The 12500-nt window shown below is 43.1% G+C and overlaps 1 protein-coding gene across 1 annotated transcript in view; it reads left to right on the top strand.

The window, feature by feature from the left end:
- The window catches only part of LOC113814612 (MAM and LDL-receptor class A domain-containing protein 2), a gene marked incomplete in the record, with an annotated part of 41555 nt that overhangs the window by 25112 nt on the left and 3943 nt on the right, over positions 1-12500 (top strand). Inside the window, 8 exon segments of the mRNA XM_070143919.1 lie at positions 1-71; positions 2930-3111; positions 3267-3431; positions 4095-4246; positions 4411-4524; positions 4778-5003; positions 10992-11128; positions 11426-11648. The exon segment at positions 1-71 is cut by the window's left edge and continues 140 nt beyond it. Coding sequence (XP_070000020.1) covers positions 1-71; positions 2930-3111; positions 3267-3431; positions 4095-4246; positions 4411-4524; positions 4778-5003; positions 10992-11128; positions 11426-11648 — 1270 coding nt within the window.

The following is a 12500-nucleotide window of genomic DNA, read 5'->3' as shown; positions in this document are numbered from 1 at the left end:
GTCAGGACATGGAACTCCGTCGGCGGCTTGTCCGGGAGTGAAAAGCTCGTCTGGGTTCTCTCTGGTGGCAGGTGGGTTGGGGGATCCCAGCGGTATTCACGAAAGGTCTATTACTATTTACTAGTTTGTCTATGATTTGCGCTGTGCCACATCTCAAAAGTAATGCTAGTAATATAACAAACATTTACATTGTTATAGACTCTATGAAGATAATCAATTGCAGTAATAAGCTCAACTACATAAATCTGTGATAAATCTTGTTTCTAGAATGACAATAATATGAAACATTTAATGTGTAATAACTGTAATATGGGCAATATTGTTGACATTGCAACAGCTGTGAAGCCGCGCGGCCGCCATTTGTATTTTCGAATAGAAAATAGCTGATAATAATTAGAAATTAATGGCTGACGATAAATCAGAATAGGTTTCCAGTCTATTTGTCATTACTTGAGGCATCTTTTCCAGCGGTTATGGGAAATGCGACACTTCTTGCGCTCCAGGAATCAAGCAGACGGATAACTTTCCATGAGTTGCCAGATGCATTCCTCCAACTTTGGATATTTCATCCATATTCGTACTTATATTGGATATCTATAACACCACACTACCCACCATAAGATATCAAAAGCCATCTTGGATATCATATTCCAAAATACTGTTTACCTGTTGGAAAAATAACCAGTACAGTAAAATTAGCAAGCCGTCTACCGCGATCATTCCCATTACGTCACAGAAATGGGCGGAGCTTAGAGGCCTGTCTTGCCTCCGATTACGAGACACTTTGTGTCTTGTGGTAGGTGTCGCGGAGCGTTTCGCGACACCCTAATTGCCACCGGAAAAGATGCCTCATCTCTCTTTGACTCAGCAGTTTTGTTTATGACTCCTCACGAAAAGGTCTTTGACAAGCAGTTTTTGTCTATATAGGTGTTATAAGCAGGGAAAGTTCTTGCCTAAAATCTCAAGACTTTTTCTTGAAAACTCAAAAATTTCGCTTGCTTTCTCAAGCCACACCCGTTGATGGCTAGACTTGCACTTGCTAAGTCAAGTGGTGTACCGTCATCATGGCAACAGCGTCGTTCGCGTACCATACTGGTCACAATCCTTCGAATGCGGGCGTTGGGAAAGAACCGTTTAATATTTTATCAGGCAAATATTTTTTTCACGGTATCTGATTCTATAATTTCCATTAAATCATATTCAAAGAAATTGAAAATAACTGAAAATGAAAGGAGATACTGGAGATTATGGAAATTAAAAGATTTTACTTATGAATCAAAAATTATTATAAGACGAACAATTTATCTCTTACTTTTAAGCTCCTCGTCTCTCTAAAGATGAGAATATATCTGCTATTCACTAATATAAAGAATATTTCAAGTGAAAAAAGTCTGAGAAATTCTAATAACATTCTTTTGTTGATATTGTATTCGGTGACTGTTATATTTAAAATCGGATATATGGGAATGGGAATGGGTAGGCTTATGTTTTAGTCCAGGGATGTTCATTTGTTTTGATAATGTGTCAAAGTGTAAGGGCTGTTCATAAGAAGTGTGTGTCACTGTTTTAGAGGCACTTTATATGAATTTAGGAGAAAATTTTGCACTTTCTTAAGATGTTAGGGTAGTTTATTCACTTCTCTGCCATCATGATGCGGCGCTAGCTTGTCAGCTGTTTTGAAATGTGCGCTCAAACTGTTACCAAACGCCATTGAAATAAACTCCACCCTCAACTTAAGCATAACTTATCTGTCTCCGAGATGTTGGTGGGAATACTTGTCTATTGCTTTTAAAACCTAAATATGTATATGTTGTGTGCTATTTTGACTTTTCTATCCTCTCCAAGGACTGTTACGATTTGTACTTTATAGAAAGACACTTCCTCATGTCTGGCATCACTGAACAAGGCTTGCCTGCCTTGGACAACGTTTCAAGCAGGGAACGGTACAGTTCTTGGCCAAGCACTCCCCTGCTTAAAACACTTTATGACTCGACTGAAAATTTATGAGTGTTGGTGTCCCACGCTCGTAAGAACTGTCTTTAAAAATAATGTGAATTTTCACATATATGAAGGTAATTTTGCATCGAATATAATAAACCAAATTGGAATCCACTATTGATTTATCATCAAACGTTAAATTTGTCGTTTTACAGATAATTTGTATTCACATCCGTAAGTACTTTCTTTAATTTTGTCCTTACGCATAAGGAATTTCATTGATGTGTCCCTATGTAATTCTTCCTCTGTTGAAGATTATTCCACTTTGGAAATAAAAAGCTTTAATGGCAGATTTGATAAATTTTCAAATGTTAATTGAGCCGTCTCTTTTTTTTTTTTTTTTTTTTTTTTTTTTTTTTTTTGCTTGCGTTTTTAATGCTTTCATAAAAAAAAAAAAGATGAATGGCGGAACCTGCCTTTACAACTGATGACAATAAACGTATGTATGCTACATCGCATTTAGAATTTACTAAATGTGTAATACTAACATAATTATATAAGCAAGATTGTCATATTTACCTCTAACAATTTACATGTTTACTTTATTACCAGTTTTGGCTTGGAGATATTGGGGAGTAGCGCAAATTAGAGACAAAATCGTAAAGAATAGTCATAGACCTTTCGTGAATACCGCCCTGTTGGTCTGTGAGGCTTGGTGTACAGGGTTTAATATTGCGGGTTGTTATTACTTGTTGGCTTATTTTAGTCTTTTCATTTGATTGTGTGATTATGAATGTCTTGGTTCATTTGAGCATGATTTTTTTCATTCTAGTTTTGCTTTGTTTTTGTGTCTTTCTTATTTTAAATGCATTTTTTCAGCCTGTGGAGTTATCTGTTATGCTTCTAAATCAATACTCTCATCGACATACAGCCTCGATAAATAACAGTCATCGAAATTTGCTTTACTCAGAAATAATCTTTTACGTCACAGAGATGGAACGTGGCAGTACGGGTCAGTTGGCATAACAGCTGAGGAGGACTTCTGGATTGCATTCCAAGGGAGTGTGCTGAGTGCCGGCGGGGGCGACATTGGCCTGGATGACATCACCGTCAGCAAGGAGGCTTGCGGAGTGCAGCCGCCTGAAGCTGAGGTGTCTCCCTCTGAGCCGCCAGGTGAGCGAGGGGATGTTCGAAGTGATGGTAGGATTTCAATATTTTTAAGTCAAAATAACATTATGTTGTAGGTTCTTATTACATGTGGAGCTCATTAAGTTTAAAATTAAGCATGCCCATTTACTAACAAACAAATACATAATAATCTCTCACAGCGACAGAACCACCGGTTATAACAGAGTGGAGCTGCGACTTTGAAGACGAGGGTGACTGGCTGTGTGGCATGAGAGAGGTAGCGGGAGGGTGGCAGGTCAAGGCGGGCTGGGACGCGGCCGAAGGGCCCAACCCGCCGCTCGACCACACGACGTCTTCTGGCGACGGTGAGAAGCCGATGGGCGACAGTTGGTTATTTGGAAGGTGGAAGATGAAGTCTGGAAAGTGGCGCGAGATGTGGATTGGAAGTGGGGCAACTTAGCAAAGGAAAATAAGCAATACTGAATAACAAATGAATATATATATATATATATATATATATATATATATATATATATATATATATGTACATATATGTACATATACATATACATATGAAGAACAAAACTATCTACACTGCCCCCATTGGACTGAAAACATGAAATTGAGTGTATTTTTCATTTTATTTATTCCTCTTCCATTATCACTTTTTTCGCTCTATCCGTAGAAATGCTCCATACAATACATTGACTGCATACCCTATCTTAATGGTTCTAACAGTGTGCAAACTGGTTCATGTTCATTGTCAAGGAGAAGATAGATATGAGTCGATGATGACTAGCAGCATGTAACATATTCGAATTACGTCCGTGTATTTCAGATAATCCTCACCACCATAAAGTAAGTTATCAATCATCCATCATCACCAGCCTACCAACCTGACAGAAGTTATGACCTGCCTTTTCCATCTTTTCCGCACGAAAATGGTTCTTCCATTATTTCTTTTCCTTTTCCTCATTTTCCCTCTTATCCACCGAAACGCTTAAAACACACGTTTTTGCCCCCACCAGGCCACATGTTGTACTTGCCTGGATCTAAAACCGAGCATGCCAAACTGGAGACGCCTTCCCTTGGATTCCCCGGCAACAGTGAAGCGTCCTGCCTGTCGCTGTGGTACCGTATTCCTACTTCAGAAGCTGGAACACTGATGGCTTTTATGAAGGTGAGCAGGGAATACCGTAGATGTAATTGGCGTTTTATGTGACGTGAAAGTGGTGGTTATGAAAGTATAGATTTATATATATTTTTTTTCATTTTGGTACTGCCCCTTTCTATATACTATGAAATGGAATAGGATTAACTTTGGAATATTGCTCTTGATCTCAGGACTTCAATAAAGACAACGACGTCCCAGTTCTACAGTTGGACGGGAGCTGGGGGTCGAAGTATTGGCTCTATGCCCAGACGTGGCTCAACCCAACGACCTCAGGCCAGTTTGAGGTGAGCTCAACGATATTACGCTTTGTCTTAACTCTTTTAATCAAACTTGTGGGTCTTTTTATCTAGTCTATTTGCCAATTTGCATAACTTTTTGTTTACCTAGTTAAGTTACCTTTCTAGTTATCCCTATTTCGGTCCCTTAGTCTCTCTTATACTGTATTCAACTAACTTATCATCCATCTATATGATGTTTCCAAAACTGTGAATAAGTAAAGCTTTATGCGCGTAACAACGATTTCTCTCTTCTTCTCAGGTTCGCTTGCGCGGTGAACCCGGAGGAGCCGAGGACGCTGGAATAGCTGTCGATGACGTTAGAATAACAGCGGGAGCGTGTCGGTGGCTGCGACAGTGTGAGTTCCAGGACTCCACCTGCCTATGGGAAGTGGAGGCCCAGGAGGACAGCTTCCAATGGACGGTTACGACGGGACAGGACAATCCTCGCGGGCCTGAGAAAGATCACACTTTCAATGAGAACTCAGGTAAGACTCTCTTATTCCTATTCACCATCTCTATTCCACTTCCTCATCTCTTCCCCTCCATACATTTTTTTCCGTTTTCATCTGTATCATAATCCTTCATTTGAGGATTGAAAATGTTTATTTTCGTCCCACTCAGTTGGCCCCATAGGTAGGTAGCCCAAGGGCGTCACCAGCGGGGATAGAACCTCGGACCATAAAAATCATCGTTGCAAGCAACGGCTGGGCAACCAGGGAGTCAGTCAAAAACAAAATTTTCGAAAATTCCGCGTGTTCCAACACTATGCAAGCCTCCGGCCACGTGCCCCATCATTCCATGTATCTCTGCCCGACTATGAGCTAAAGAGGGGAGGAGGGTGGGAAAAGAAGAGTGGCCAGGTGAGTGGGACGAAAATAAACATTTTCAATCCTTCAAATGAAGGATTTTCGTCCCACTTAGCTGACCCCATAGTTAGGCTTAAAAAGAGGAGGGAAATCGAATAATTGGGAAAAAGGATATAAAAATCGAAGACTATAACACCTTTATGAACTGGACTGACATAACTCTTACTGAAAGTATAACCATGACAATAAAAGGGTAAATGGACATAAAGAATGGTACCTTGGCAACTAAAACCCCTTAACATTAGGCTAAATGTCAATTAATTGAGATCTATAAAGGAAGGAACAGACATGGCCACACATTGGCTGTCACTAGTATAAGGTAGAAGATATTTGTTAACAAAAGAGGGCACGAAGCCCACTGGCCGGCCTACTGAACCTTACTCATCCTAAAAGTATGTAAGAAAGCTAAATTAGCCGTATACTTACGCCTTGATGTGCAAGAGGAGAGTTCCCAGGATCAGCTAGATCAATAACCCGATGGAGTATGGACACAACATGGGTTTTGGAACAGACCTTATGGGAATCTGGTCAAACCCACAGGTGCTTGGCATCCTGGACCTCAAATGAAGAAGAGCATTTATATGACACAAGGTGTGGTGAGACCCTTCTACCACCCAGGCTGGTATACAGATTGGAGACAATGTGATCCTGTCTTTCATTCTTTGCAATGAAGGACAGGAAAGGAGCTAAAGAGACAGAAGATAATTCTTCCCTGAAAGAGGGGAAAGGAGGGCCCCGGGACAGAGCTGCTATCTTTGAAGATCTAAGCTCTGAAGCTAAAGCCATAAGAAAAATGCCTTATGAAGAAGATACAAAGGAGATGGATCCACTGAATATCTCTCAGACGAAAGGAGACCCAGTACCTTCTTCATTGACCATGTAGGTAGAACTGTACGTCTCGGAGGACGCTGCAGGAAGAAAGAGCGTTTCAGTAAATCCAACGAATGGTTGTCAACCCTTATACCATTAGCATAAAAAAGAGAATCTGCCACTGCTGCCATATAGCATGATATAGAGGCAGAAAATAAGTGTTTGCAGTGAAAAAGATAAAAAGCAAACAGTAAGATAAAGATACTAGAAGTAGAAGTATTCCGAAATACTACAAATTCCAGGAAAACCTTCCAAGCTGACTGGTACTGTCGAACTGTTGACTGCCCTTGACACCTCAACATATCATTTCCTGTATCCTCTGAATGGGACTATAAGAAGGCGGCACGCAGAAACTCCAGGCGTGAAGCCGATTTCCAAAAGGTACCTAGGTTTATGATGGCTGAGTCTGGAAGAGGAAGAGGTCTGCCAAGAATGAAATATTTTCCGAGAGGTGGAGAATACCCCGTGAACGAGAGCTGCCATTTGTTCAGACAATGTACTACTACTGCAATGCTGTCTGTTAGTACCAGAAAGGCCCTGTTCCTCAATCCAGATTCCCTTAGAAAGACCATGAGAACTACAAGTAGCTCCCGGTAGTTGATGTGGCGGCTTGCCATGTGGCTTGACTCCAATCCCCATTCTTGGTGTCCACCGGAAGACCACCATCTGAGGCGTCGTCGAAGGCTCAAGGAAAAATGGGGTACTGTGACTCGCATTTCCCGTGAAAAAACAACGTTTCCCTCCCAGACCAGCCGACCATGCCAGAGTCTGTCCAAGGGAATAATCTCTGCAGCATAAATGAGGGAGCCTAAAAGGTTCTCCCACTGCTGGTACGTAGTAGTCTTTGAGCAAAGAGTTCTGAATATTTTCCTCCAGCATCTCAGTCTGTATCTGACAAGGTTAAAGACTCCGACTCTGTCTTCCAACTCATGCCGAGCCACTGAAGCTTCTGAGAGGGGACATGGCAGGATTTTTCTCTGTTGAAAGCAATCCCCATACAATCACCCCTGGATATTGTATTTTCGATTATCTGTAAACACTCCAAATTGATGTGCTCAAGAGAAGCCAGTCGTCAAGGTACATGAGAACGTGCACTCCCATACGAACCTGTTCCTTGCATAAAGGAATCATGATCTTTGTATATACTCTTGGTGCTATATATGTCAAAGGGTAGAATCTTGAACCTGTACAGGAAATCTTATGCTGCAAATGCCAGATACTTTCAGAATCGGATGTCTATTGGTACATGCCAAAAAGCGTGTAGTAGATCCAGAGATGCTAGGAACATGCCCTTTTGTAGAAGTAACTGAACCTGTCGAAGTGATGTCATCTGAAAATGTCGGGTCGCAATAAATTTGTTCAGGCCTGACAAGTCTAATACTAGTCATGTTTGTGAGGTCTGTCTTGAGAACCTTGAACAATCTGTTTAGATAGACTGGTCCTGAAGTAATTTTTTTTTACATCCATCTCTAGAAGACGTCACCTTCATCAGATAAGAAATCTTGTGTACAGGAGGAGGATGGTGGGACATCCACTCCCAGCACAGGCCCCTCCTGACAATTGATCCTGCACAACCCTGAGTCCAGGACTCATGCAAACTCAGAAGACGTCTCAGCACGTGAGAGTCATTTGATGAATCTTGATGGGTCTACGGCCCCTAATAGGTATCACCCTTCTGAGGGGTAAACCTATTGCGAAGATAGCGGAAAGAGAAAGTTGAATCAGGCGAGGAACAGAAGCAACAAGAGTAGTAACCTCAGGCTCAGCTCCACAAGGAGAGGAATAAAAGGGAGTCAGTCTGAGCAAAGGTGGCCTTACAGAGGAAAATTCCCTCATAATTACTGATGAATGCAACCATGTGCGAGAAGCAATTGCATTCTCTATCAAAGTATATACCGAAGGTATCCATAATAAAGCAAGTCCATCCAAGATCTCAGCAATACGAACAAAGGCTGGGGAAGGATTCCACAGGTCTGGAGATATTGACAAGTGAGTCTCCTAAAAATTAAGAGAGCCTAAAAAAGGGGCTTGCAGCTCTGTGTCTTGTCAGTGCATCTTCCTGTAGATGAGGGAGATGAGAAATACTGAGGAAACGACTCAGACTTTAACTTTAGTTCACATAAAGACTTATCCAAGGAAGCGAAGTGAGAATCACCGTTCCACTGAATATTGGTAACTGATAAAGGCATAAATGTACATGAAGGCGGGGCTGAATCCTTCACAGCGCTCAAGGCCCAGAAATCATGTAAGCCAAGTGAGACATCCCCTGAGAGAGAAGAATCGTTAAGATCAATGTCTATAAAAAGAACCTGTGACTCTTATGGAAGGTTCGTACTCAGGGGAGGAAAAACTAAGGTGGTGAGAGAAGCTAAAGAGTCACCCATGCGGCTGACTGTAGAACAGGAAGTATCATTGTCTAAAGCTCTAGATGTTCTCCAATAGGAAAATTATTCTTCTTCAAATGAAAATGCCTGAATAAAATTATTAGGTACCTATGAGGGTATTAACTCGTCATCCATAACATGTCCCTGACATCCGAAAGGATTTTGCTGCATTACTAAATCGTTTCATCAGAAGCTTATATTCAGGCAAAGTCGAACTGGGTGGGCCTGTTGTGTGATTAAGTACCATCCGTAAACGTGGCGAACATGTTTCACACTTTGACGGAGCAAAGACGCGCTCTGATATACAGGGTGCATGCGATGTACAACCCATGTGACCGTCGTCCTCTAATTTCGCTCGGTCTGATGGTTCAGAGCACACTATAGAAGACTCCGAGCCCAAGTCATCTGCATCAACCATCGTGGATCAGAGTTGGATATTGATACAAATCCACCACAATTCTCGTACTATAAAAGGAGAAAAATAAAACTGTCACCTGAGGAAACATTACAAACCTATTGTACACCAGTAAAAGAACTAGCCCCATAAAACATCGGCAAAGTAACAAATAACTCGAATAAGATCATATAGATAATCATCATAGATGCACTTATACTTTAATGAGAACTGAACAAAAAAACTCACTCCCTAGAAAAGGAAAATGTCTCAAACGGTCAAGGAGTCTCGTATGTAACAGGCACCGAACAGAATTGTTGAGATAATATACATGATGTACGCGTCATAAAACAGTCTCTGTCCTAAAATCAGTCCCGTTCGGTTCCGAGGATGTAGCAGGCACCGGACGGAGCTGTATATACATGTATATGTCTCGTACAGTCCGTGGCCTTTAGCAAATACCGAACGGAGCTGTATATGTTTGCACATGATGGACGTGTTATAAAACAATCTCGTACGGCCCGTGTCCCATGGCAGGCACCGAACGGAGCTGTATATACTTGTACATGATGCACGTGTCTAATAAGTCTCGTACGGCCCGTGGCTCGTGTCAGGCACCGAACGGAGCTGTATATGCTTGTACATGATGCACGTGTCTTACAAGTCTCGTACGGCCCGCGTCCCTTGACGGGCACCGAACGGAGCTGTATGTACTTGTACATGTTGCACGTGCATTATAACAGTCTCGTACGGTCGGCGTCCCTTGACGGGCACCGAACGGAGCTGCATGTACATATACATGTTGCACGTGTCTTATAACAGTCTCGTACGGCCCGTGGCTCGTGGCAGGCACCGAACGGAGCTGTATATGCTTGTATATGATGCACGTGTCTTATAACAGTCTCGTACGGCCCGTGGCAGGCACCGAACGGAGCTGTATATGCTTGTATATGATGCACGTGTCTTATAACAGTTTCGTACGGCCCGTGGCCCGAGGCAGGCACCGAACGGAGCTGTATATGCTTGTACATGATGCAGGTGTCTTATAACAGTCTCGTACGGCCCGTGGCCCGAGGCAGGCACCGCACGGAGCTGTATATGATGCACGTGTCTTATAACAGTCTCGTACGGCCCGTGGCTCGTGGCAGGCACCGAACGGAGCTGTATATACATGTACATGTTGCACATGCTCTGAGACTATTGTGATATAAACATGTATATATATATATATATATATATATATATATATATATATATATATATATACATATACATATACACATACACACACACACACACACACACACACACACACACACACACACACACACACACACACATATATATATATATATATATATATATATATATACATATATACATTAATACATACACACATATGATGTATAATACACAAAGAAAGTAATCTCACAAGGTCCTAATAATATGCCGGAAGGAAGCGAATGAGGAATAAAGCAAATATCCAAATATTTAATAAAAGCAATAGCATCCAACACAACTATGGGAGATAAAGGGATTATAAATATATACAATAATATTCCCATAGACTACAGGAACATAGTGAACAGCAATAAACTAATCAGAACAAAGGATAGGCTGTGGTGGTGAACTCAATCCAGAAAAACTTGTCCCCAGTCGACGAAAGGCATGCATCTGCCACAGCGGATTGGAAAAGAATGACGGGGCACGCGGCCGGAGGCGGCGGCGGCGGCGGTGGGAGGGGGGGGGGGTTGCTTGCGTAGTGTTGGAACACGCGAAATTTTCGAAAATTTTGTTTTCGACTGACTGCTTGCAACGATGATTTTTATGGTCCGAGGTTCTATCCCCGCTGGGGACGCCCTTGGGCTACCTACCTATGGGGCCAGCTGAGTGGGACGAAAATCACAATTTATTTTCACTTCCTCTACTTTTAAACCTCCTGCCTGAAATTCCTTACAGGAGGCTATCTAACGGTCTACACCAACGGGACAACGCCGGGAGTTTCCAGCACGCTGAAGAGCGTTACTCTGCCCCCCTCAGCCACATGCCTCAACTTCTGGTGGGCCATCAGTGGACCTGACGTGGGAACGTTACAGGTAAGAACCTTGATAAGTTCAGTGTGATCCTTAGAACCACAGAGTAGTTTTATTTATCTCTTTTATTTATTTTTTGTAAAAAGATAAACTTTGACTTAGTCACATGATTCACTCATGGTCGAAGTGTTTTGGAATATCGAAATCATGGCATTTGATATAAATATAGATATTTATGAGGTCACGTAGAAGGAACACTTAAGGTAAGTGCTATATCAAGCTACATTGGACTTCACTGTGGAGCGTTCCTAACGCGCACTTCTGCAAAAGAAAGAAAGAAAAAACTTTTACATCCGCCAGATAATGCTGAAAGGCGTGTCATGGGATTCCTGGAAGGTTATTTGGAGTCTGGATAGCCCAGCCGACGGCGACGCTGGAGCCCAGGGAGAGTGGCATCCCGGCAATATCCCTTACAACCACACGGACTCGGGCCTCGTCCTGGCGTTCCATGTGATCAACATCAAAAAGAACTCTGGCTGGATTGCATTGGATGACGTGGCCGGACACGAAGGCACATGCGCCGGTAAGAGAGAGAAACAAATAGAAACATAAAGAGATATAAGAGATAAATAGATGGAGAGATAAAAAGATAAAGAGATAGAGATAGATAAATAGATACAGATAAAGAGAGAGGTAAAGAAGTAAAGTGATAAAGAGAGAGAGAGAGGGGGGGGAGAGAGAGGGAGAGAGAGAGAGAGAGAGTGAGAGAGGGAGAGGGAGAGGGAGAGGGAGAGAAAAAGAGAGAGAGAGGGGGGGGGCGAGAGAGAGAGAGAGAGGGGGGGGGGGGGAGAGGGAGAGAGAGAGGGGGGAGAGAGGGAGAGAGAGAGAGGGGGGGGGAGAGAGAAAGAGAGAGAGAGGGGGGGAGAGAGATAAAGAGAGAGGGGGAGAGAGAGAGAGAAACAGAGAGGGAGGGAGGGAGAGAGAGAGAGAAAGAGAAAGAGAGGAAGAGAGAGCGAGAGAGAGAGAGAGCGAGAGAGAGAGAGAGCGAGAGAGCGAGAGAGAGAGAGTGAGAGAGAGTGAGAGTGAGAGAGAGTGTCAGGGTTTTTGTGTTGCCCTGATTTGGTGGGTTATGGAGACACAATTCTGGTTCAGCTGTTTAGTGATAGGAGGTGGCTGGAAGGTAGCGTGGCGCGGGTTGTTGTGGCAAGGAAGCCCAAGAGGGGCGCCGAGCGGGGCGCGCATGGGGGAGCGCCCCCAAGGAGAGGTGTGGTCAGGGCCGTGGGCCCCGGTCAAGTGTCCTGGGTCAATTGTGTGTGGCTTCGAGCGCTGGTCGTGGATCCCTAGCAGTGGAGACGCGGGAAGGCAACCCTTGTTCGTCAGATCGCTCGGCATACGCTACTCACCGTCGCCCCCGACGGGATGAAGGTGGCTCTGA

This window comes from Penaeus vannamei, chromosome 31 (assembly GCF_042767895.1).
Source record: "Penaeus vannamei isolate JL-2024 chromosome 31, ASM4276789v1, whole genome shotgun sequence".
Taxonomy (NCBI): Eukaryota; Metazoa; Arthropoda; class Malacostraca; order Decapoda; family Penaeidae; genus Penaeus; species Penaeus vannamei.
This window is presented reverse-complemented; position numbering and strand designations above follow the sequence as displayed.